Raw genomic sequence first — 23,499 nt, 5'->3', positions numbered from 1 at the left:
GCAAGTACGGACTTTCTCCTCTGGGCCGGGGCCCAGGACCGCACTTGTCCTCACTGCTCTTAGGTCTCATCAATCAAACTTGAACCTTGGGGCTTTTTGAGGTGAAACAAAACTGGATGCCAAAGCAAGCTAGGGTGAACTTATGTCTGATTCATGGACTCATAAATGATGTAGTTAATCTAATCCTCTCATTGGACAGGTTGGGAAAGGGACACAAAGGGGAAACGGTTGTCCCAGGTCACACAGGAGGAAATGGCTGCCTTCCACCAAAATTCTCTGGACAAAGAGCACTTCTCCAGGGATGGAGGTTTGCTTGGCTGGTCGCCATTCATAAAGCTTCTGAGTCTATACATACCTGTCAATTGTCAATCACACAGCAGGTACCAGGCTGAGAAATGTATGATGGGGCCAGACCTGACTTCATATTGTCCCCTGGACCCCAGCAGAGAGAAATTGTTTATGAAGCCAGGAGGCAGAGGAGCCTTCACAGAATGGGCAAATTCTCCAAGACACAGAGAAGGAAAGGACGCCTATACCTTCATGTCAGAAGGGCGAGAAGGGAAATCATGAAAGCTCAGCCTAGAGCTCTGAGTGAAAAACAGACAGAAGCGAGAACCAGCCAGAAAGAGAGGTGAGAGGCGGTCCATCCCACACCCCCCGCCGGAGCGCCTCATGACCAGGGTCTGGAGCCTGCAGCCCGTCCCAGTCTGGGAGTCAACAGTGGGTCCCTGCCCAGTGTCCAGGAGCCAGCCCCAGCCTCAGCCTGCCCGAGACCCCAGCAGCCACTCCTCTCCATGAGCATCTCCCGCGAGATTCAGAGCCGAGGAAACCAGATGCATTCCAGTCCTGATCCCAACACAAGGAAAGACCTCTGGAAAGAGCCCACTTGACTTTTCTACATTTTATTCTTGTATTTGTACAGCTATATTTTACAACGCAGTAATGCAGTTTAGACACAGCCAAACCCTGTCTCCGGAGTAGTTCTAACACAAGCATGACGCAGAATGTGATGAGACAAACATTCCCAAAGAGAGCTTAGTGAGCGACAACTTCAAGTCCCTGTGTCTGCCTACACTTCAGAAGGGATGGCGCGCTCGTCCATCACTGAAAACTTCCATGAAAAAAGGCACCGTAGGACACGTTGTACAGGTATATACAAACTGAAAACTAGAACAAAACTACACATTTTTCCTTCGGTAGCTTTTTTTTGTTCTTTTTTTTTTTTTTTAATACACACTTTGTAAATTGTAAACCTTCACTTGCAAAAAAATACAAATACACTGAGGCATTTTAGACAAAATATTTTCTTACTTATACAGATGCAATACTTAAAATATTCTCTTAAGTGCTCTTTCTCAATAAAGATTCTCAGATCCGTGTCTGCCTGCAGATACAAAATCGAGCCTTTAACGCAGTTTTATATTTTTAATATATCTTTTTTAGGTTTATATATATTTATTTTATATATATATATATTTATATATTTACAACTCTGCCATATATTCCTTCACCTTTGGTTAAAAAAATTAAAGCCCTCTCTTTGATAACATACTGAAGTCTCTTCTTTTAAAAGAATGCACATTTACATACAAAAGAAACATCTGTCCCCACAAAACATATACATTCCTCATTTTGCAGACCAAGTCAAGTCAGAACTTTTGCATACTCCCCCACTTTGATATATAAAATGATTTTGCTTTTTGCTGACATGGTTTGCCTTACACATAGGAGAAGAAGCAATATTATTAATGTTTTATGGCAGTGGGGGAAGGGGAGCTGCCTTGGCCCCCAGTCCCCACGCCCCCTCCCCCCACCCCCACCCCAGCTATGATTTGCACTAGTGGATGAAAGAGGCACTACATCATGGGATGAACATTGTAAAGTGTTACAGTATCCTTTGGGTAGATTCTGAGAAGGGACTCGAATGGAAAGCATCAACACTCCATGCTTCAGCAGGCTTTGGGGAGCTCCGGGGGCAGGTCAGTGGCGGACACGCGGTATTGCACCTTGGTGTTGGTGATGGCGCCATGCTTTTGGCGCAAGTGAAGACGCAGCTGGCTTTTGTGACGGAAATGCAGGTTGCACTTCTCACACTGAAGGAAAATCAGAGGCAAACTGTTAGCTGTCACCAACCCCAGGAACGTATCATTGCTCGGAGACCCAGAGAGGGAGATTCTCCCTGTGAGGGATCTGGGCGGCTCTTCCCTCTGGAAGGCCAGGTTAAGAATTCAGGCTCCATCTAAGCGATAAGGAAGCTTTGTGCAAATGTCCCTTCGCTGTTTTCTAAAGCGGTGAAGTGTTGCTACTGCTCTTCCCCAGCCAAGCACATCATTTCTCTCCACGGGCCTTGGCTTTCCCTTCAATGAAGGACTGAGTCGACACGCTCTGCAGGTCACTCCTAACTCGACATGGGTGCGTCTAAACTTCTAGCAAATATTTATTGTACTCTATTGTGTGCCAAAGACTATCCTGACACTTGAGCGAATTTGTTAACTGAATACAACGACTCCGTGGGACAGGTACTATTATCAGGCTCGTTTTACAGATGAGCAAATAAGGGTATCGAGAGGAAAACTAATGTGCCCAAGAACAAAAAGCAAGTGAGAAGATACTCAGGGACTGATAAACAAGTGGATGAAAATACCTACATTTTGCAGGTTCCCATTTGTGATATGGGTTAACCATTCATCGGTTCGTTCTTGTGTCCGTCACTATCTACGGTGATACCACAAACCCCCCAGAGCAGGGTCATTGGTCACGGGGGTTTCCACGCCTGTAAACCGTAGGACTCTCTTTTCAAATTCAATAGAAACTCAAAAGGTAAAAGAGGCTGTGGGGTTGACTGAAAGAGCCCAGTCTGAAAACTGCTCCCCTACAGCATCCTTATCCTTTTACACAGAAAGAAAATCGTGGTCCCCTGAGAGAGGGTCAGGCTTGCCTATGGCCCTAAAAAGGGCTGGCGTCAGAGTCAGAATAAGAACCAGATATCCCAGCAGCCCGGCCAGTATCTCTCCCCTCTATAGCAGAGATAGAAAACTATTTTTAACCGGGAAAGAGCCGGATAGTGAATATATCGCAATGATGACTCTGCGCCTGTGGTAGGAAAGTCCCCATGGATAATATGTAAACAAATGGACATGGCTGTGTCCCAATAAAACTTTGCTTATGGACATTGAAAATTAAATTTTATGTAATTTGCACATGTCACAAAATATTATTTCTCCATCTTGTAGCCATTTAAAGATATTAGAACCTAGCTCATGAAATGCTCAAAAATTAGCCCGCAAGCCATGGTTGGCTGAAACCCTCCTCCAGAACACGAGGATTCCAATGGCCCATTCATGGTACCCTGCTGTGTAGCTGGCCACCTGCTCCTTCTTATAATGGCCTTTTCCCTGCCTTTTTTTTCTTCTATCACCACATTTTTCTGATTCTCCTCCCACTCCTATGGCTGCCCCTTCTCAAACACCTTAGGTCCTCTTAAGTGGACATCTAGTCCAGCATAGAGACATACTGTAAGAAGCTAATTAGTGTGGAATGAATGAATGATCCCCAAATCAATGTATCTATAGTTTGGAACTCTTTCCTAGGGCCCAGATCACCTAGCCCAGTATCCCCACTTTACAGATGAGCAAACTGAGACACAGCCAATGTCCAGCAGCGTGTCTGACAACCAGCCCTAAGCCAGGTCTTAGGGCCATTAGTTCAGTGGTCATCCCACTGTGTGCTTGAGATTGGAGCAAACAGTTCTGCTGCCTGCCCCTCCCCGCCAAGCCCCTCCCAGGCCAGCTGATGGCCACAAGAGGCTCACATACATGGTAAGGTTTCTCTCCTGTGTGGATTCGCAGGTGGCTCTTCAGAGTCTGAAGGTGCCGGAAACGAGTGCCACAGATTTCACAGGGATAGGGCTTCTCTCCAGTGTGGATGAGCACGTGGGCACGGAGGTGGGCCACCTGAACGGAAGAGCAAAGCGTGAGAGGCTCTGTTGGGGTGGGCTGTGGCCCCCTCCCCCAGGAACCCCCTCTTCAGCACACAGAGGCTGAGGGGTCTTTTCCCCATGGCCCTGCTCACTTGTACAAATCTGGCTCCACAGGTTTCGCATTTGTAGGGCTTCTCTCCAGAGTGAATTCGAGTATGGGTTTTCAGGTTGGCTGGTCGGTTGAACTGGGCTCCACAAATGTTACAACGATAGGGTTTCTCACCTATTCCCGAAAGAAAGGGAACAAAGAAAGCTATATCTGACGGAGGTCTCCACAGTCGCAGGTCCCTGGATCTCAGAGCAAACTGCCCTTCCTGGGCCACCTCAGCTTTCTCTCCTTTGGAAGATGTCTGAGAGAGGATCCAGGGGGCTTATCACTTTCCTGCCCTTGCCAAGCACACACCATACCACCACAGGCTGCAGGCAGCCAGGGTCAAGGAGCAGGCTGGGGCAGAGGGGACACAACACTGGGGGTGGGACAGGGAGTGGGGGGAGGTTCCAGGAGGCCTTTGAAACAGCTGTGTCATTAAGATCATCTAACTGCAGACTTGGACAAGTCACTCTCCTTCTCTGGACCTCAGTTTCCCTCTCCAGAACTTGAGGGGTGAATTTAGATGACAGAGTCAGTCTCTTCCAGCTCTTCCCTAGGACTAGACTGATTCAGGAATCAAGCCCTTCACCAGGAAGACACAATCAGGCTGCTCTAGTTTCTCTTTTAGAAAAAACATGCTTTTCCGCTTGTGGGAACGACAGCTGGATTCCATTTGCAAGAAGCCTGGGGCCTGAGTCAGAGTAGATGCTCAGGCTGGGGAAGCCAATAGAAGGGCTGAGCCTTCCTTTGTGGAAAGTTTCTGGGATAATGGACACCAAGAGAGGGTCAACTGTGGACAACAGTCGGGTTATTAGAAGCTACCTGGTAAAGGAATGTGAGTTGATAAGGAGCAAGCCCTGAGAGGAAATCAAGAGGCTTTTAATTTTTTTTTCTGGGGTAACAAAAACCCTATCTACTTTGCCTCTCTCAGCCTTGGTTGCTTCACTTGTGCGTTGGGATTAACAATTCTGCCGCACAACGCTAGAGAAGCAGGACAGAGTGCCTCGGAGAAAAGACAAAGAACACAGGGAGTGGAGGAGTTGCCAGGCAAAGACAAGACAGGGTTAGGCCCACATCCAGATCAGAGCAGGGCCTGCTCCCTGCCCGCCGGGGGAACAAGGCCCCACACTGCTTTCTCTAGGGTCCTCCCCCCATCCTGCTCCCAGGAACCCTGCCCAGCTGTGGCGGGGGGCGGGGGGAGGGGGCATACCCGTGTGGACGGTCTTGTGGCTGGCGAGGTTACCCTTGTAGCGGAAGGAGGCCTGGCAGCGGTCACACTTGTAGGGTTTGTCACTGTGGGTCTGCAGCGTGTGTCTCTTGAGTGAGGCCTCCTCAGAGAAGCGGCAGTCACACTCATTGCAAAAGAAGGCCCCGTTCTCTGTCGGAGGTGGGCGGGGGACGGGACACCACCGTTAGAAAGGGAAGGGAGGTAGGGCTCTAAGGCCACTCCCCTTTGCAGTTGCCCTCAGGGCCATATGGAACCCCCAAGCTCCACCCACCCGACATTCCGGGCCTGTGTGAGTTTTATTTTTCTGAGCATTTAGAGTCTCCGTCATGGAGGAGAAAGGGGACAGAGTTGAATATTAAGGTACAGAGGGGAAACTCAAACCAACAGCTACCCATATGGCCTATGCCAACTTCAGGAAAGCTCAGCAGGGCTCCTCCTTCTCTAGAGAGCTCTGAGAACTGACTTTTCTTCTCAGTTCATTGTTTTATTTACATCCATACACAGGGGCCCTCAAGCAAGACCCTTCACCTCTCTGAGCCTATCTGTGTCTCTATCTCCAGAATCAGGATAGTCAACCCCCAGGCTGCCCACCTCACAGGAGCATACTGTATACCACAAAGTGTTCTAGGAATGTGAGGTATAAAATCCAATGGTACGTGGAGGCCATTGAAGGAGGAAGTAACCGTGAACAGGGTCACCCTGTATCTCTCTGGATTTCATGTCCCCCAAACACTTCTATGATATTGGGAGAGCCAACAAGGATGGAAGTAGAAACGGCAGCCCAGAGAAAAGGGACTGGATGCAGAGAAAGGGCCAATAGCCAGGGGGACAGACGGGGACAGTCCCTGCTCTCCCAACTACACGTCCACAACCCTGTGCCAAATCTCACGGTGTAAGTAACTGATTTTTCCCTTCTGTTAGAACATTTTGAAAATGACATGTCACGGGGGCTCACCCCCGATTAGGCATGACTGGGCTATCCTACCGCAGCCAGAGCTTGAGGGAAAAGACAGACTTTCTTATCTAATAAAAACTGGAGATGCCAATCACAGAGTGTCCAAAACTTCAGTTTAATAATTCAGCTCAACTAACCTAATTCAGCTAACGTCAGCTGAGCACCTACTCCATGTTAGAAACTCCCTCGGACCTATGGGAGACACAGGCACGAGGAAGGTCAGGGGCTTGTCCTTACAGAACGCATGGCCCAGCAGGGGGGGCCGACCCAGGTCAGTCCTGGCAGTTGGGTCCCGAGGGACTGAGGAAGCTCTGGGAGTTAGAGCCGCTCCCCCAGGCTACCTTGGCTACAGTGCAGGTGAAAAGGGGGTCATTCTCTGTTACCCCAGACTAACTCCAATACCTCATCCCTTGCTCAGATCAGCCTGGTTCAAGAGGTCAAGAGCAGGGGGACGGGCCGGTGATTTTAAGGGCCAGTGACCTTCCAGTCGGGGACTTCTCCCAATCAGTGACAAGAGCATAAGTGAAATGGAAACGCAAACCCCACAGAGCAGAGGCAGGGACCTTCCTTCTCCCCGGGAAGGGACCCACCACAGCTGGAATCCGAGTACTCAGACTGGGTCTCTCCCATCTCCTCGGGGAATGTGGGGCCAGCGGTGTGGAGGCACATCTCTGCATGCTGCGGGGACTGAGAGCCGCACGACGTGCACTTGGGGGGGTGCAAGTAGAGCGGTGAGTGGCTCTCGCTGTTGCTGCGGGGGGAGCCTGTCAGGGACCTGTGGGCAGGAGGAAAGAGAGCCTCAGCAGCTGGAGAGGGTAGAGCACTCCACCTGGCCTGGATGCTGCCCCCTCCTTCCCATGCTCAGGTGAACCCAGAGGCCAGAGCTGGGCCACCTCCCTCTGGATTCGGGGCCACAAAGTTATCCTTGAGCCCACCTCCAAACAGCGTATGCCCTGAGATCCCTGATGTTAATATGCTTCCTTACCGAGGCCAATTCAGTCAGTGGATACTTACTCCACACCCATAATATACCCAGTATTCAGGCAAGAAAGGACAGACACAGCCCCTGCGTCCATCGGAAGAAGTGGCCCCCGTGGGAAGCCCTGACCCCAGGCCCAGACCCCCTCTGAAAGCACCTGTTGACGATGTTATTGAGCCGGCTGGCCTGTGGGATGGTGGAGTGCTCCCCGCTGACGCTGAGCTTGGTTGGGGACTGGAGGTCAAGGCTCTCGGGCTCCATGGGTGGCTGGCAGGCCGGTGGGGCGGTGTAGGCTCGAGGGGAGAGGCGGCCCAGCTCGGCCTGCTCAGGTCCCTCTGGTTTGGCATTCTGGTTGAGGCTGTTGAGCACAATGAACTTGTATTTCTTCCAGTTGCAGGCTTTGGGGTCGGTGGGGCTCTTGGCTGGAGGTGAACCAGAGGTCTGGAGGATGCAGGCATTCTTGCTACTGCAGGACTCCGTGGGCGAGTTGGGCTGGCAGTCGGACTTCTGGGGGCTCTGGGGGCTGACCAGACCCTTGCGGTTCAGGGGTGCACTGGGGGGCTCAAAATGCAGGGCGATCTCATCCTCCGAGGAGGGCCTCTCTTCCTCCTTGCCAGCCTTGTCACAGGGGAAGTACGGGGCATTCCGGGCCGAGGGGGCGGCAGGCTTGGGGCCCTCGGCCACGCCGTAGTGCATGTCACTGCGTGTCTCCTCTGGGGCTGCCTCCTTGGGTGAGTAGATGCCGCTGTGGCATACGCTGGGAGTTCTCTCCAGGGCCGGCCGGCTGTAGTCGCCAGGGACGGGCCTGGCACTATCGCAGGGGTGGGCCCGCTCCTTAGGGAAGGGGTTGGCCACAGGCATCCGGGCATCCCGCAGCTCCTCGTCAGAGAAGAGGAAGCTGCTGACCGGGAGGTGACTGTAGACGGGGTAAGAGGCCGGCGGGGTGGACAGGCCGCTGTACAGGCTAGGGGCGAAGGCCCTGCTCTCGCACCCTGGGGCGTTCCTCAGCGGTAGGTTATTCTCCACCACCTCACGACTCCGATAGGCCATGATGTCTTGGGGCATCAGCATCCGGCTATTCAGAAACTCTTCACGGGGAGGCTTGATGGCAGGAACCATCTCTGCTTCACTGCAGGAGAAAACAGAGAGGAGACCCGGGCCTCCAAATGAGAACTGCTGAACAGAGGACTTTCTGAGCGACACTGGTGTTAGGTAGCCACATTTGTGCTTGGTCAGCTAGACATGAGGGATGTGGCTCTGGAATAGGGAAATCCTTGCAGTCACAAGGCTTTTATGCTAGAAATCTAGCAAGCTAGCCCGCAGTGCGGGAGACTGGACCCAGACAAGGGCAGCGAGTCAGCCCCACAAGCTGTGCCCGCTTAGACATGCGATCACATGTTTAAGCCACATTCTGTGTATATGTGCGTGAATCTGTAATTCTTCAGATATTACAGAATGTAAAGCTTTCAGAGCCCTTAGTTCATCCATGCAAAATCCTGCAAAGGAAGAAAGGCATTACTGTCTCCATTTTACACACATGGAAATGGAGGCTCAGGGAAAGAAGAAGTTACACAATGCATGTTCAGAGAGTCACAGACAAACTGGTGGCCCATGGGAGAAGGGACTCAGCCTGTAAGCTGCCTAGAGTCTTGGGAGGAGTTTTCTTTGGAGGACCGGCAGCAGCCAGACCTGCTTTCCAGTCCCAGTTGGGCCACTTAGCGGCAATGGGCCCTGGAGCAAGTTGCTTCACCCCTCCAAGCACAAGGCCTGACCCAGAGAAAGTACTCGAAAATGACCGCAATGATAACCTCGCTACCATTATCACCCACAGGAGACAACAAGCTCTCGCTGCACATACTTGAAGGGACGTTATGTGGGGGAAAAATAGGCCAGCTCACCATGATCACAGTTAACAGAGCTGGAACCAATGAGTGAAGGTTAAGAGGGCCAGATTTCAACTCGCCATCAAGAGGAGCTTTCTAACGGTCCGAGGTAGTCAGTGCGGCTCTGGGAACACTGGGTTCCTGGATCCTGGAGGTGATCAAACAGAGGCTGGAAACCCTCCTGTTTCATAAGGGAGGCGATCACCCTAGAACAGCTGAATCAAATGGTGCTAAAAAAGTAAAGCCCCAAGTTTCTGTTCCACTTAGCAAAGCCCTTCACTTTGTGGGCTCTCAGGATCCCCCCCCTTTAAATGATGGCCATGTCCGACTGGCCTTCAAGGACGGGATTAGACCCAGTGAACTCAATTTAGTTCAATAAATGTCCTCTCTTGTAGGAGCGGGGCAACATAAAAGATGAGAAAAGCAGCCCACAGTCTGGTGGGGGAACTAAGGCACATATGCAAATCATTATAATAGAAGTCTAAAGGAGAACTAAAACACATACGCAAATAGTGAAAATGGAAGGAAGGTCTGAAGGACAGGCAGATGGCTTAGGGATACAGAAGGAGAGCTGAGGGAGGAAGAGTGGCAATTGGAAAACGTCCACAGAGGAGCCCGCTTCCAAGCTTGGCCTGGCGGGATGGGTGGGAGGAAAGGGCCCATCCAACGAACGAAGAAAGCAAGAGGGGAATGAATGCACAGGGCATATCTGGATAGCAGAGCAAGAATTAAGAAGGCAGAAGTGTGCAAAAGCTAGTGGAAACGTAGGCTGTGGCATATTGTAGAGGATATGCATGCATTATCAAGGATTTCAGATGTCTTCCACTCCCAAGGGCTTCTCCCTCCATGGCAGCTCACCTGGCCTTGATAAACTTCCGGCAAGTGTCCACAACGTGCTCCATCTGCAGGTACATTGCCGTGGCCATCACGGCCATGATGTTGCCCTCCCGCAGATTGAGCCGGGACGTGTACATGAAGTCCAGGAGGATGCAGAACCCCTCAGGGTTGATCTCAGGATCCAGGTTGATCACACTCAGGTTACACTTCAGCTGGTCCGTGAAGATGCTATAGAACAGGCCACTATAACACAAACACACGTGTCACAAGAATGGACAGAACTGGCAATCAATTATAGTCAGTGTCAAGGCTCAGCTCCTCTTCCCTGGGCCTCGCTCCAGAACTTCCACAGCAATTAATAATAACTGCCATTTACGAAGAGCTTACTAAATACCAGAGAGTCATTAAGCACTTTACATACATTATCCTGTGTTCCTCACAACCTTGCAAGGTAGATATTATCACTCTCCCCTCTACAAGTGGGGGAACCAAGATCAGAAGGTAAATGATGTTCTCAGAGTCACAGAGTGAAATTTAGCACTCATTTGCAGTAACCATTTTTAGTCTATAACTTTGGAATAAGCATTTCTCTTCCTATTCCAACACATGATCCTTATTTTTAAAGTGTCATTGTCTGTTTTTAGAAACAACTTGGGTATCGGCGATAAATAAATAAAATGGTGCCTACATCTACAGTCTACTGATTTTCTAAAAGCCCACAGACTTCCATAAGGTCAATATTCCTAGGAGACACAAGTCAAACCTCAAGCCATGCCTCCAGGGACCATGTTGTCTGGTAGAGGAAAGAAGGCTCAATTACAAGTCAGGATTCGGGCTGGCATCTCAATGCTGCTCTTTCTGAATGGGTTGCCAGAAGTGAGCCAGACTTTAACCAGTAAGTAGCTGTGCAACCTTGGGCAAGCTACTTAACTTCTTTGCACCCTAGTTTCCTTCCCTGCAAAGCAGGAACAATAGAGTCTACCTGACAGGGTCGTGCATGCCTGGCACAGAGTAAGCTCTAGGTTAGCATTTTCTGTTACTTTTATATCTCTGTAAACCTCTGTTCTCATCACTACTAAAACACAGGCGTTTGCTGTAGAGCTTGAGTAAGCTCTCTTCTGGCAGTAGAGACCCCCGACTTTACATCAGCTCACTTATCTGTACCTTCGTTTTATTGTCTATAAAAGGGAAGTAATTATGCCTCCATAACACAGAAGGCCACTGCAGAGATTCAGGGAGATGATGTAATGTGAACTAGCTCCAAAAACTTGAAACACTCAACAGTTAGGAAGAATCGGCCGGCTCTCTCTCCCTAACTTACACACATAGCCTGAAACACCCATGGAAAGATAGCCACAGGATAAAATACATGCAGTTATAGAGTAAAAGGGCAAAAGACTTCAAATTCACTTGCTTCAAATACTGAAAAACCCCCTTTCACTTCTCCTTTCTTCACTGGTTAACTGAAGTTATTCTCCGTGTTTGTTCCAAACACATCCTTTCTAGAGACAGTCTACCATTTCTGCTCCCTCGCTTCCCACAGAACAGAAACTCTTTCTTCTCCAAACGTGTGTTCATTCATTCATTTCCTGGGAACCTACTCCACCAGGCCAGATGCGCTGGCGGTCTGGAGACAAACTAGACGTAATTCTAAACACAGCAAAAGGCCCACTCGACCTGCCTTGCTACCTGCCCACACCATCGCGCCCTTCTATACAACCGTCTTTCCCCTCCCGGCCCCTCACCTGCAGGCCATGAGGACTGTCTTATGGGCTCTGAACTGCTCACGGCTCACCACGATGACAACATCAGTCAAGATGTCACGGCTCCGGAGGCGATTAAGGTTGAGAAGAACGTCACTGGCATGGCGGGTGAACTGGATACAGCTGTCAGCCGGGGATGCCATTTTGTCTTCACCTGGAAAGAAAAGGGTCAAAATCTTGTTGAATTCTCCAGAACCTGATTCCTGCTCTACCAGGGCTGTGAAGACAGGTGGCGCAGCCTGCTAACACACCAAGGTCCCTTGTGTTGGGTCTTTGACCCATTTGTGGGCCCATCTCTGGGCATTACTGTTCACATCTGTAAGATGGGAAAAAGAATCTTTCTCTAACAAGTTGGAATAGAAAGCCCTTTTGGGGAAAGCGGAAGTGAATGAATATTTGTAGAGTGCTTTTCCCACATACCCAGTACTCCGCCAAGTGCGGAGAGGCAGTGAGGGTGAGAAACCACGATTTGAAGGTTAGCACGCCAGCTTTATCTTTTGCTAGCTGTGTGACTTGGGGCAGATTGTTTACTGTTCCTGGGCTTTGGTTTCCCAAAATGGGAGGAGTAATACCTATGTGGTTGTAAAATTTAGAGATCTGTGCCTGGTCCATAGCAGGTTCTCAAAAATCGCAGCTATTCTTGTCAGGATCTCATTTCATTATCCCAGCCACCATCTGTTTCTTCCTCTTTTAGGCTTTACAATTGTCTGAATGTACTTCGAGCTCCTGGCACATTGCTGGTGCATAGTAGGTGGCTACATTGGCTCGGAACTAAGAAATGAGTGAGGGTATGAATGATCACAGCACAGTTAAGATAGTCTAACAGAGGGGTAAATGGGTGAGGGAGAGGGACCTGGCCATCCTTTCTCTCATCTCACGAAAAGTGGCCAAGTTCACAGCAACACATGCATCGGCAAAGTCAAAGGAAACAGTTTGTCCACAAAATTTTAAAGCATATAATTAGATTTACTTACCCAATGCCTTGATTCACAGTCCAAAATTTTGCTTAAAATCTGCAGGGAAGAGAAAAAAGCAAACAGAAATTGATTCCATGAATGTTAGATTGTCCACTATAGTCTTATTTTAGGACACACGTATTTAGTTTTCCTTTGATAGCTGCAGCTTGCCAGCTGGAGCGGTTTTACCACAAGCTAGCAAACATTTTTCCAGCTCTGCTCTTACGGCAACAACAGGCACCCGAAGCTATGCGATAGTCATGTTTTTGCCCTGAGTACTGGGAACACAACTGCATACGTTAATTATACGTACACATACACATGTAGTTCCTTTGTCAAAGTAGAAAATGCATACCATCCAAAGGCCACTTGTGTTCATGGGAAGAAAAATAGAAGAAAAGTGGTTCTTTCAATATCAATGAGAATGGTCCTTCAGGGGCCTAAGAACTCTGGACAATCTCCAAAACCTGCTAAAATATTATCTTTCGAGTCTTAGAATGATTTCTCAAGGTCTACTGGGGTCAATATCCGTATCCCTATTTCACTGATGACGAAACTGAGGCTCAGGGGTTCAAGTGGCTTGGGTAGGACAAAAAGCCAGGCAATAATTCCTGATTGTCTGAACATTTAAGACTAAATACAGGATCTGCAGAATACACCCAGAGATGGCGTGTCTATGCTTTCCCTGAGTATCTTTGCCTTTTTCAAAGTTTCCTCTTCTTTCCCTCCTGGGTCTAAGACTAGATAGAAGGCTACAAACTTCCAAGCTTGTGCTCTCCCTGCTGGTCAAAGATTTAACTGCGTGCTTTAGCTAAGAAATGGCCAGGGAGCACTCAGGAAATATGCACCCGCTCCAAATTTTTGTTTCTCTAAAAGAAAATAATTTCAAAGCACAGGTGGAAGACTCTCATTTATGATCACACGTAGGCTGCAAAACAAAACAATATCTGAATCCTCTTCCACTCCCCCCACCTTTTTTTTTTTAAAGCATAGCTCTTTAGAGCTATTTTCCGGGTAAAGGGGCCTGAGGCCAGGGAGGTCATGTTGGGCCACGTAGATGGTTAGTGGCCCAGCCCTCGGTCTTCTGGCTCAAATTCCTGTCCCTTTTCCAAATCAGCCTACGTGCTGTAGAACATGCAAGACAGCACCCTAATGTGGGTGAATCTCATTTTTAAGTTCTTTCCCCCACACAAACACTTTGCCCCCATTCCAGGCTGCTGAATCTTACCAAATGAGCACTCTAAAATGAGAGGTTTCCTTGAGTCTGTAACCAAACACTCTGACATTTCTCTGTGGTCCCAAGTGCCAGTCACTCAATCCCATCGGCTTCAAGGTTAGCGTGTGCATGTGAGTGAGTGAGGATGAGGGAAGGGGATGGCTGAAGGGAGAGGACAGAAAGAGACAAAAGAACCTATTTCCTCCTCTCCCATCCTAACTCAAGATGGGCAAAGAGAGATACACTAGATCGGTCCTAACCAAAGTTCAGTGATTGTCTCTGTTGAAAAAGAATGCTAAAGACACATGAGAGTTTCATTTATAAACCATCTCCTCTTCCCCCATGAAAGACATCCCTAAACACTTCTGGAATACCTAAGGCTGTCCTTTAGCCAGCTTCAACCACCAGCTCGCTTGTGAATTCCCAGTCACAGACTTTTGGAACCATGGGAAGCCCAGATTTGCCATTTCACCTCGGCAAGTGGCAATGACTCATTCCATATGCAGATTGAAACAAACAAACAAAACATTCCCCATTCCCAGGGGTCTACTTGTCAGCCTGGCCCTGGGGCTGGGCCATTTTCATCCTCTGCCTCTGCCTGGCTTGGGCAAAAACAAATGCACATCTGCTGAGGTCCACATCCCTATTAAGTCCACTCCTTCTTCAGCTAGTTCTAGCTTCAGAGGCACGCCACAGTTAGTGAGTGTGTGTTATGGTGGATGTGGGAAACCATGCCTCGCTCTAGATGCTGCAAGTGTGGAAGCACCTAGCAGCTGCTTTGGTTCTTACAGACCACTCAGCCCCTTCCCAACCATTACTGTATGGGATCCTTATAACAGCCCTGATTAACTGAGAAGGTCACTGAGGCTCCACCGGATAAGCCTCGCCCAAGACTGAAAGCTAATCTCCAGCAAAGTCCTGGACAAACTCCGTCACCTAGCTTCAGCCATCCCACCCATGCCACGCGCAATACTCATAACACGAAAACACCTGCCAAGAGAGCAGGGCTGTCAAGAGAAACTGACAACTGCAAGGGCCCAGACCTGGACTCTCGGGATCACCAATCCTGCCCCAGCCGCAGTAACCACCAAGCCAGACCTAAACGTGGTCTTTCCACCCACACACTTTCTCTCTTCTGCCTTTTCAAAAATCTCTGGATTTGCAATTAGGCACCTTGAGGAGAAGGCAGATCTTTTAAAGGAGCTGGAGAAGAAAAAAGAGGGACCCTTCCCTCTTAAAAAGGCAGAGGGAAGAGAAGACAGCAGAAGGCGAAGGCGGAGAGACAAGAAAAGAGGTGAGAGAAGGACGAGAGGCGAGGTTAAGAGCTAGAGTGAGCCAATACGAAAGCCCCCATCCATCCTTTTCCCCTGGCTCCTCCACTCGGCGGGCACTAAGCAGCCGTTTCCTCTCGCGCTCGCATAAGGGACACAAACCCGAGCCCTGCGCTCCGCGGCAAGCCCGGGCTAGATTCGCCCACCCCGACCTTACCGTACCTATCCGCCAGGGACCGCCCACCCCCGGGCGTTCTGCGGGCACCGCTGCCCATCTGTCGCGAAGCCCCCGCAGGCGCGTCGGAGGCCCCGTGCTGAGATCGTGGCAGCCCTTAATTTGGCTACATTCAAATAAAACGTTTCGTGCACTTCGGTAGCTAACATTGTGTGTGCTTTTTTTTTTTTTTTCCCCTGTTACGCCGTCAAGGCAGGGGGTAGTGAGGGGAATGGCACAGCCCTCTCATTCCCGGAATGTAGTCGATCTCAGCTCAGCGGATTTCACAGAACACTCTGTCTATCGCCGGCTCCAAAGAGAAGTAACTTTCCAGGAAGCTGCCGGCCCTCGACGGCCGCCAGGATCGCCGCCTGCGCCGCGAGGGCCGCCGGGGATTCACCCGGGGGAGGCGGGGCGCGCCCGGGGAGGCTCGCGGGGAATAGGCACACTTTCCCCTAAATCCCTCGCCGGCGCCCGATCGAGGACTCAGTTCACCCGGGCCAACCCTTACACCTAACAGTTTTTATAAATGGGGAAAGTCGCACAAGTTAGTAGCAGAGCCAGTCTAGAACCTAGGAATTCGGGTCCAGTCTGAGGTTCATTTTATGACTTCAAATTGCCCAATTCTGGCCTCTGTTTGCCTAATGCGTCATTTATTTATTTTTGCTTTTTGCTTTTAGCTTGCCTCCGCCCCCTTTAAGAGGGTGGTTGGGTCAGGCGTCAAGGTCAAAAAGATGGGAGTCCCTAGGGCTGAGGGTCTCCATCCAGCGCGCGCCAGACGACTTGTAGGAAAACCAAACCGAAAGCCCCTTCCGCCTACGTTGGCAAGTCGGGGAACGCTGCTAGCCTCGGTTTCCGCCCAAAGTCTTTAGAATAGGAGCTCCCAGGCCGAACCTGGCCAGGTTTCGGGATTTCGGAATCCGATTTCCCCGAAACCGTACAGACCCGGTAAGGATTCCGCAGAGGCCGGGGCGCTGACCCGAGCGCGCACGGGCGCGCTCCAAGGACGCCTCGCTTTCTCTGGGCCTTCCTTGGAATTATAACCCCTGGGCGCCCTCTCCTAATGGGTCCTAGTAGTGGGCTCCGAGAGGAATTTTCCGGGGCGGGGAGCTCGAAAGACTCGGCGCCTAAGGCCGCAGTCCAGTCCTAAAAGTGGCGGGTGGCGTCACACTGCGCCGCGCATCCCATCAGCGGCGGAGGCGGGGTCAGGGCCGTCGGTAAAGACTGGGCCTCGGCGGCCTCATAAAGTCCTACTTTGAGACTTTCTTACCCCTTCGCCGGGTGGAACAAAGGTGAAAGCGAAGGTTGAAATTTAATATGGAATGGGGTGAGTATCTAGGAAGGGAAGTTAAAATTACGTACATGCACTTAATGGAAATTAGGATTCCCGTGGTTCCGGGAGCTCAAACCTAATCATGTCTTACCGCTGCTAAACACTAGAGAGAGCCCTCCATCAAGGCTTGAAACCGACAACCCGCATGTAGCCCCGCCTCTCCTTCCCATTGACCTACTTTAGACACAGTCTCCAGCTTTGGAGAATGCCTTTCGCACAGCCTCCCCCCCCCCCCCCCCCACCGCGTCCCTTCTCTAATCCCGGCCCGCCGTTGGATTATTGGTAATCTAATAACTCCAATAACTCGCCGAGAAATCCAAAGAAGAATCTGGAAGTGCAAAGCACTGTTTAGGGGTAGGAACTAGGAATTTTAATAAGGCTGGAGCTGCCGTAGTGAAACCAGCATCAGGGCTCCTGCCCGAGCGCTCCCTTTCTGCGCAGCGGCTCAGCTAACTAGCTGCTCCAGTTTAGCCACGGTGATCCAGCGGTAGGGGGTGGGGTTAAACCGCGCCGCTGTTTTTGTTTTAAGGGTGAAACACTCTTCGCTCTCTTGACTGGAGGGCGGGAGGGCGGAGGAGACGACAATAAATGAAAGCGAATTTGATAACGCGGTAGCCTCGGCAGTCGCTTTGGGTGACCGAGGTGTTCGGGGACATTATGTCCTGACTTTATTTCTATCACGTTTCCTGCCAGTAGAGCTCTTTCAAGCCTGCAAGCTTCTAGGAAATGCAATAAAATAGAGGGATGTGTTTTATCATCAAGATCTGAAGAGGAGCTGCAGAAGGGACGCTCCCCATGCGCCCAGCTCGCGACAGCCTTCCAGAAAGAGCCAGCAGAAGCAGACAATGCCAGCAAACCACGTCCCCGAGCAAAGATATCTCGGCCATCCAGGCTGGACTGGGCTCTGCCTTTGCAAAAAGGCAGCCGGGGGAGGGGAGCGGCATGATGTCCCCAACCAAACAATGCCTTTAAAAATCCGATCTGGACAAAAGTCAGCCAAGGTCTTTATTCACGTTAATGAAGATGGAAAGCACTAACTGTCCTTGGAAAGCGATGAGTCAAACTTGACCACTCTTCAAACACATCCCCAGATTCGTTTCCAACCCGAACAGAGGCGCGTTTCTCCAACGCGGCCTCCGACTGCTCCCGCAGTGGGAGAGGCTGAACTCGATTTCCTCGGACCGGGGCGGTGGAGACCGCAGCATCTCCCAAGAGTGTGCGCGCCGGCGGTCGTCGCTAGGGGTCGCCGGCACCCCTACGCGCCTTTGCCATCTTAAGTTTTGAACTCCGAAAAAATAAAACTTTGCTTAATAAGAAGCTATTGTGGCCCAAATTCTATGAGGATTACACCCTGCCTGTCCATATGACCCCCATCCCCCCACCCCCGACACACACACACACACCCATTGATCTCTCGCCAAGCCACTAAGCAGTTTGGAAGGAAGGGGAAGAGGGTGATTTCAGAATCCAAATGTGAGCCTCGGGCTCTACAAGTCTAGGGACTGGGATTTAATCATCCATTAACCCAGGCACACCCCTCAAGATCTGGGACCTCCACCCCTCAGCACTGCGGTAGGCTTCCTGTATCTGTCACTGAAAATCTTATGCCATATTTTCTAGAATTCCTCCAAGACATCTGGGGAGCTGTTCCCAGCTTCGCTGATGTGAGACATTAAAATCGTGGGTCTCTCTTACTGCTGCTCCTGTCTCTTAGATACTTCAAGGGAGCGGAGATACACTCGCCTTTGACTTTAAGTCACTGGCCTGGAATTCAGAAGGTAAAAATCTGGTCCCAGTTAGGGTACTAACTCACCAGCAACAGGCCCCCCCCTCATGAGGCTGCCTGTTTTCTCAACTGTAAAGTTTTATGTCCTAGAGCCTCCAAGCGTCCCTCCACTACCCACTTCACCCAGGGAGACACCACAGTGACAGAAAGATAGTGTGTTCAAAACGGGTTATCTTACTAAGGTTCTCTTAGGGAGGCACATGCCGCTCGCTGAGCGACCGTGGACAGGGCAAGCATCTAGAGGCTTCCGAATTTTCATCCACCTTACCAAAATTTTGGAGGTCAGATGTCATCCTCATTGGATGTTGCCCTCCTCTGTCAGTCCTAGCACCTAGTAGGGATACTTGGAGATCCGAAGGTGACAGGGTCGGTCCACCGCCCCAGGCGCGGGGGGGGGGGGGGGGGGAACTCTGCTAGGATCTACCACTAGGTGGCAGACTCAGTCCGTTCGAAAATCACCGCGCAGCCACAGCCTTCCACAACCGACTGCCCCCCACTTTTTTTTTTTTGGATCTGTTAGCGGGAGGAGGTTGGCCTCTATAAGCAACGCTGCAAAACATTTAATTTACTGGATGTAATTCCGTTCTTCCCGATGCTCACTCCTCTAGTAACCACAACGCGGTCTCTGGAGCAGGGTTCATGTATTATACGTTGATTTTTCCAGCCCGAAAGGCCGAATGTATTAGAAGGGAAGGAAAGGGTGCTCTTGTCTTCAAAAAGCAGAAGGTATTAGCAGAGCTTCTTGCCAAACACTGGTCGACCAGCAAAGAAAGTCGGGAATAAACTCTTGATCCCCACGGAGGAAGGGGGCCCTGGAGGCCAAGGGCAGGGTTCCGCCCAGGTTTACAGGGCTCGCTAAAGGCGGAGGGTGGGGAAAGGGGGGCTGAGTTTTGTCTTTTGGCGGGGCTGCTGGTCACAGACTGGGAGGCGGGGAGAACTGGGAAGAGCCATTCCTGGCTTCCAGTGGGGCGAAGAGAAAGGGGCCGGCTCCGCCACTACACAGCACCCTCGCTCGGATCACTGCGGCGGCATTCCCACTTGTTGCGCAGTGCAGGAAGCCGGCACGCGCCACACTACTTCGACTCCCAGAAGGCTCCAAACCCAGCTACGGACCAGCCTACCATTGCCCCACGCCACAAACCTCCGTCCCCAACCCAGCCCCCAGTAGACACGACCATCACCGCCAGCAAAACTACAGGACTTCCCATCACTGGTTTGTTTTTACACCGAGACATTCCTGCTTATCTCAGTGTCAGACTAGCAACAGAATTCAGGTGCTCTGAGAAGTCAAGTCCAAGGGGGAAGGAGGCTACCTCCGTCTGGAGAACTCACCTACTTCAAGCCAACTAGGCAACCCTCCCCGACCGCGCACGCACACACACACACACACACACACACACTCTCGAACTTCTTTGCCTCTTATGACACTCTCCTAGCTGGAAAGCAACGCTTTTCCACCCCATTTGAGAAATCAGCTACAACGTCCTTTTTTTAAAGTTAGTTTTATCTCCCCTTTCTAAAGAAAAAAAAATCCTCCTAAGGTCATTTCACAATGTTTTTCAAATATTTGACTTTTGCAAATAGAGTTTCACCCACCAAGGGGTGGCGCTGCCGCACTACCTCCTTCAAGTTTTTCACAATAAAGTGGGTTGTGAGTGTGGCTACTGGGCAGGGGAGAGAGGGAAGGAAGGATTTTGACATCTAGTCCTGGCTACCATTTACTCAACCAATAACTGGAACTCTTCAAGGCTCAGCAAACGACAGCTTAAGAGTTTAGAGTCCCATCCCTGTCCAGCAAACCCAGAATAAATTGGAGAGTCTTTTCAAGAAAGCATGGGGTAAAACCCTTCACAATTGAGCACAGAAGAAAAGGCCAATTGGAGAATTCCCTGTTCTGGCTTCCTTCTCCTTCAAGCTGCCCAGTTTACCAACAGCTTCTGGCCTTATTGTCACTATCAACAGACCCTTAAAAATCAGCCAGTGCTTGGGCCTGCAGTATTGGAAAGTCTTCCAAATAGGATATTGGAAACTTCTATTTATAAGTGGGGGGAGGGGGAATATTTCCCATCTACAGGTTTCTATTTCAGCCTGAGGACCCAACTGGAGTCATTTTTGCAAGGGAATGCCCATCTCCTAGTGCCCTCTTTCCATTTCCTCCTACCCCCAGAGACAATATGCTTTCTCCATACCCCCCCCCCAAAGGTATATATTTTAAAGCAAGAATGTGATTTCACCTCATTCCTTTGAGCTCATGTTTGCTACCTCCAGGAATAGCATGTGGACTAGGGCCAGATGAACTTCAACTTGGGCTGCAGATTTACGAGGCTCTGTTCCAGTGCCAAAGGCTCTTGGTAGTAAATAGTGAGCAAAATAGATACCTGTCTCCTGACAGGTCTTGCCGGCCCCCCTCTTATTTTTTTAAGTTATTTATTAAAACCACACACACCTTGCAAAGAAAAAGGGAAACTGGCAGTCTCTGTAGAGGAAGCTGGTGGCACTGCTCAGAGCCACAAACTGTATTTCTAAACAGCCCTTTCCCTGGTTCCCTCTGTCCTGCCCAGTTTTTTTGTTTTTTGGTTTTGTTTTGTTTTGTTTTTGACAGGAAAAAAAAAAAAGCATCTATTGATACTTTACTTAAAAAAAAAAAGTAAAGAGTTACAAGATTTTCCTCCTGGAAACTATAAACTGAATGAGGGGAAAAAAATCCATAAAAGATTAAATCAGTTTCCTGTGGCTACTGGTGGTGGGGGAGATGACCAGCTCTCTGTGGCGGTCAGGAACCCAGTAACAGCTCTGGACTTTCAGTACCCTAGTTGGGGTCTTTCTCCCGGTTCAGCTGCTGGACCCCCACCACCACCTCTTAAGCATTGCAAAGGGGGGCACCCCATAAAAGGGGTCTTTTTCATTCTTCTTCTTCTTCTTTTTTTTAATCTATTGGGTTGTGTTTTTGTTTTCCATGGGGGACCTTTAAAACTCATTATTGTAACACTAGATCCATTTTTCGCCAGAGTTCCAATAACACGGCATCAAAAGGCAACGCAATCCACAGTTCTCAAGACACTGACCACGGTCACTACCTCTCGCAGCGGGGTGGCCCCTAGCTCCCGCTGCCCAGGAGCGCAGCCCATTTCCGAGGCTCCAACTCCCCACCGGCTCCCGCCCCGGGCCGCCGCCGCCGCCGCTTTCCCCCATTCTTACTCCCTCGAGGAGAGCCACAGGTTGCAAATCCAACCAATCTCGCAATCCGTTTTTGCAAAATCACTCACAAAGATCTCCCTTTCGCGCCCGCGCCCCCTCCTCCCGCGCCGGCTCCCTCATCCAGGGCCACAGCGTGCCCTTCTCTCCTCCCGGGTCTTGCACGTAGGAACGCGGGCTGGGGCTGTTTGTTTTTCCCCTCGCCCCGTGCAAGGACCTCGGGAACCTGAAGCCTGACGTCGGCTACTCTCCGGTCTGCAGTTGTCTTTTTACAAAGCTCGCACCATGGGAAAAAATAAGACAAAATTTAGGAGAGGCGGGGGAACAGCCATTGGGAGCTAACACCGAGTCACGCAGCGCCCAAAACACAAACACCGCGACCGCCAGAAATCCCGCCACCTTCCCGCTTGGCTGGGCCGTCCTGTGAAGGTTCCCGGAGTCCCCGCACGCTAAACGGCACCGCAGGTGCAAACGCGCACCCCTTTGCCACCCACCCCCCAAATCCCTGTCCCGCCACCAGCCTCTCTCCTCAGGATGGGGAGAGGGAGCGCGCGGGGTTTCCCGACTCCCTCGACTGCAACCAAGAAAGAATAATTTTCAAAGTATTCAACATCCCCGCCCCCAGGCAAGCTAAACCTCCCCCAAAACACAGGGTAAGGGGACACCAAAACACTCGGATCTCGTTAGGAAGATCGCGGCTCTAAAAGGAAATAGTAGAAACGATACTTCAACTGGGCTTGGCGGGGGGGGGGGGGGGGGGGGCCGAGAAACAAAACCCGAGGAGTTCGCTTGCATTTTTCCTCCCAAATCTCGGCTCCGAGGCAGGGAATCTAGAGGAGCGAGGCCGGTGGAAGGGAGCCAGCGGGGCGAGCGAGCGGGCAGCCTCCCTCCTCGCCTCCCGGAGTCACCAAGAAGGACGGGAGAGGAGAAGGAAGGAGAGGCGAGGGAGAGGAGGGAGGGAGGGAAGGGGAGGCAGGAGCGAGGGAGCGAGGAAGGCAGTTTGCAAGCGAGGAAAGAGGGAAAAAACAGCCGCCCGAATCCAGCGAGATCACAAGCCGTACGCAAGCAGCAGCAGAAAGAGCGAGAGCGCGAGCGCGCGTCCTCTCCGTCGTCTGGGGCCAGACAGCCCCCAGACTTGCCCGGAGCACCCCCCAAACACTGTCTCGTCCTCTGGGCTCCGGCCGCCCCCTAATTCCCCTCCTTCCTCTCCTCCACCTCCTTTTCCAAAACCAAAACAACACAAGGGAGGGTGGCAAAAGCCTCCCCAAACCGGCCGATGCACTCAAAGACAACAAAAATAAAATAAATATATAAAAATCTATATCCTAGAGTGGGAGAGACGTGGGACTAATCTTCGGCATTTATTTTAACACCTGACAGCTAGAATAAATAAACATATACATTTATATCAATAGATACACATAGGAAACTTGGAGCCAAAGCATTTGGCAAGAGCGGAAAAAAAAAGAATTAAAAGGTAAAATAATGATCATGAGCAGCGGCGGCGGCAGCGGCACCAGCGGCACCAGCGGCGGCGGCGGCAGCAGCAGCAGCGGCAGCAGCAACAGCAATAATCACCTGGTGTCCGGCCTTTCCTAGAAACTTCTTGCATCACCACTTCTAAGAACCCCAGTTCTAAGAATCAACAGAGCTCAATTCTCGGAATTTGAGCTGCGGACTTTACCACTGCTACGTGGCAGGGGAGGACTCGGTGTCAGCTCTCCGGGACTTTTGCCTCTTTGCGCCCACGGAAAGCCCTCAAAGCCACAGTGTTTTTCCAGTTTCCGGCAGATTTCGAGGTCCTCAGCGGCTG

General features: G+C 50.7%; 1 protein-coding gene across 4 annotated transcripts; it reads right to left on the bottom strand.

The window, feature by feature from the left end:
- Nucleotides 1–886: 886 nt before the first annotated feature.
- On the bottom strand, nt 887–23,489 carry BCL6 (BCL6 transcription repressor). 4 transcript variants are annotated; one of them, XM_045903165.3, is made up of 10 exons: nt 23,265–23,478; nt 12,690–12,728; nt 11,698–11,869; nt 9,974–10,195; nt 7,390–8,361; nt 6,844–7,028; nt 5,281–5,448; nt 4,072–4,202; nt 3,816–3,953; nt 887–2,093 (listed from the first exon to the last, which is right to left on the bottom strand). In XM_045903165.3, the coding sequence occupies exons 3-10, from the start codon at nt 11,856–11,858 to the stop codon at nt 1,950–1,952; spliced, it is 2,121 nt and encodes a 706-aa protein (XP_045759121.1). In that variant the 5' UTR covers nt 11,859–11,869; nt 12,690–12,728; nt 23,265–23,478; the 3' UTR covers nt 887–1,949. The 4 variants fall into 4 exon arrangements, with proteins under 4 accessions (XP_045759121.1, XP_045759123.1, XP_045759122.1 ...); XM_045903167.3 differs by lacking the exon at nt 23,265–23,478 and adding an exon at nt 15,381–23,232; XM_045903166.1 differs by lacking the exon at nt 23,265–23,478 and adding an exon at nt 13,900–15,374.
- Between the last annotated feature and the right edge of the window lie 10 nt (nt 23,490–23,499).

The sequence above is a fragment of the Mirounga angustirostris genome, unplaced genomic scaffold (assembly GCF_029215605.1).
Source record: "Mirounga angustirostris isolate CCGP_5_RB_7025 unplaced genomic scaffold, mMirAng1.0.hap1 SCAF_1, whole genome shotgun sequence".
Lineage (NCBI taxonomy): Eukaryota > Metazoa > Chordata > Mammalia > Carnivora > Phocidae > Mirounga > Mirounga angustirostris.
The sequence above is the reverse complement of the archived record's forward strand: the minus strand, read 5'-3'. Positions and strand labels throughout refer to the sequence as shown.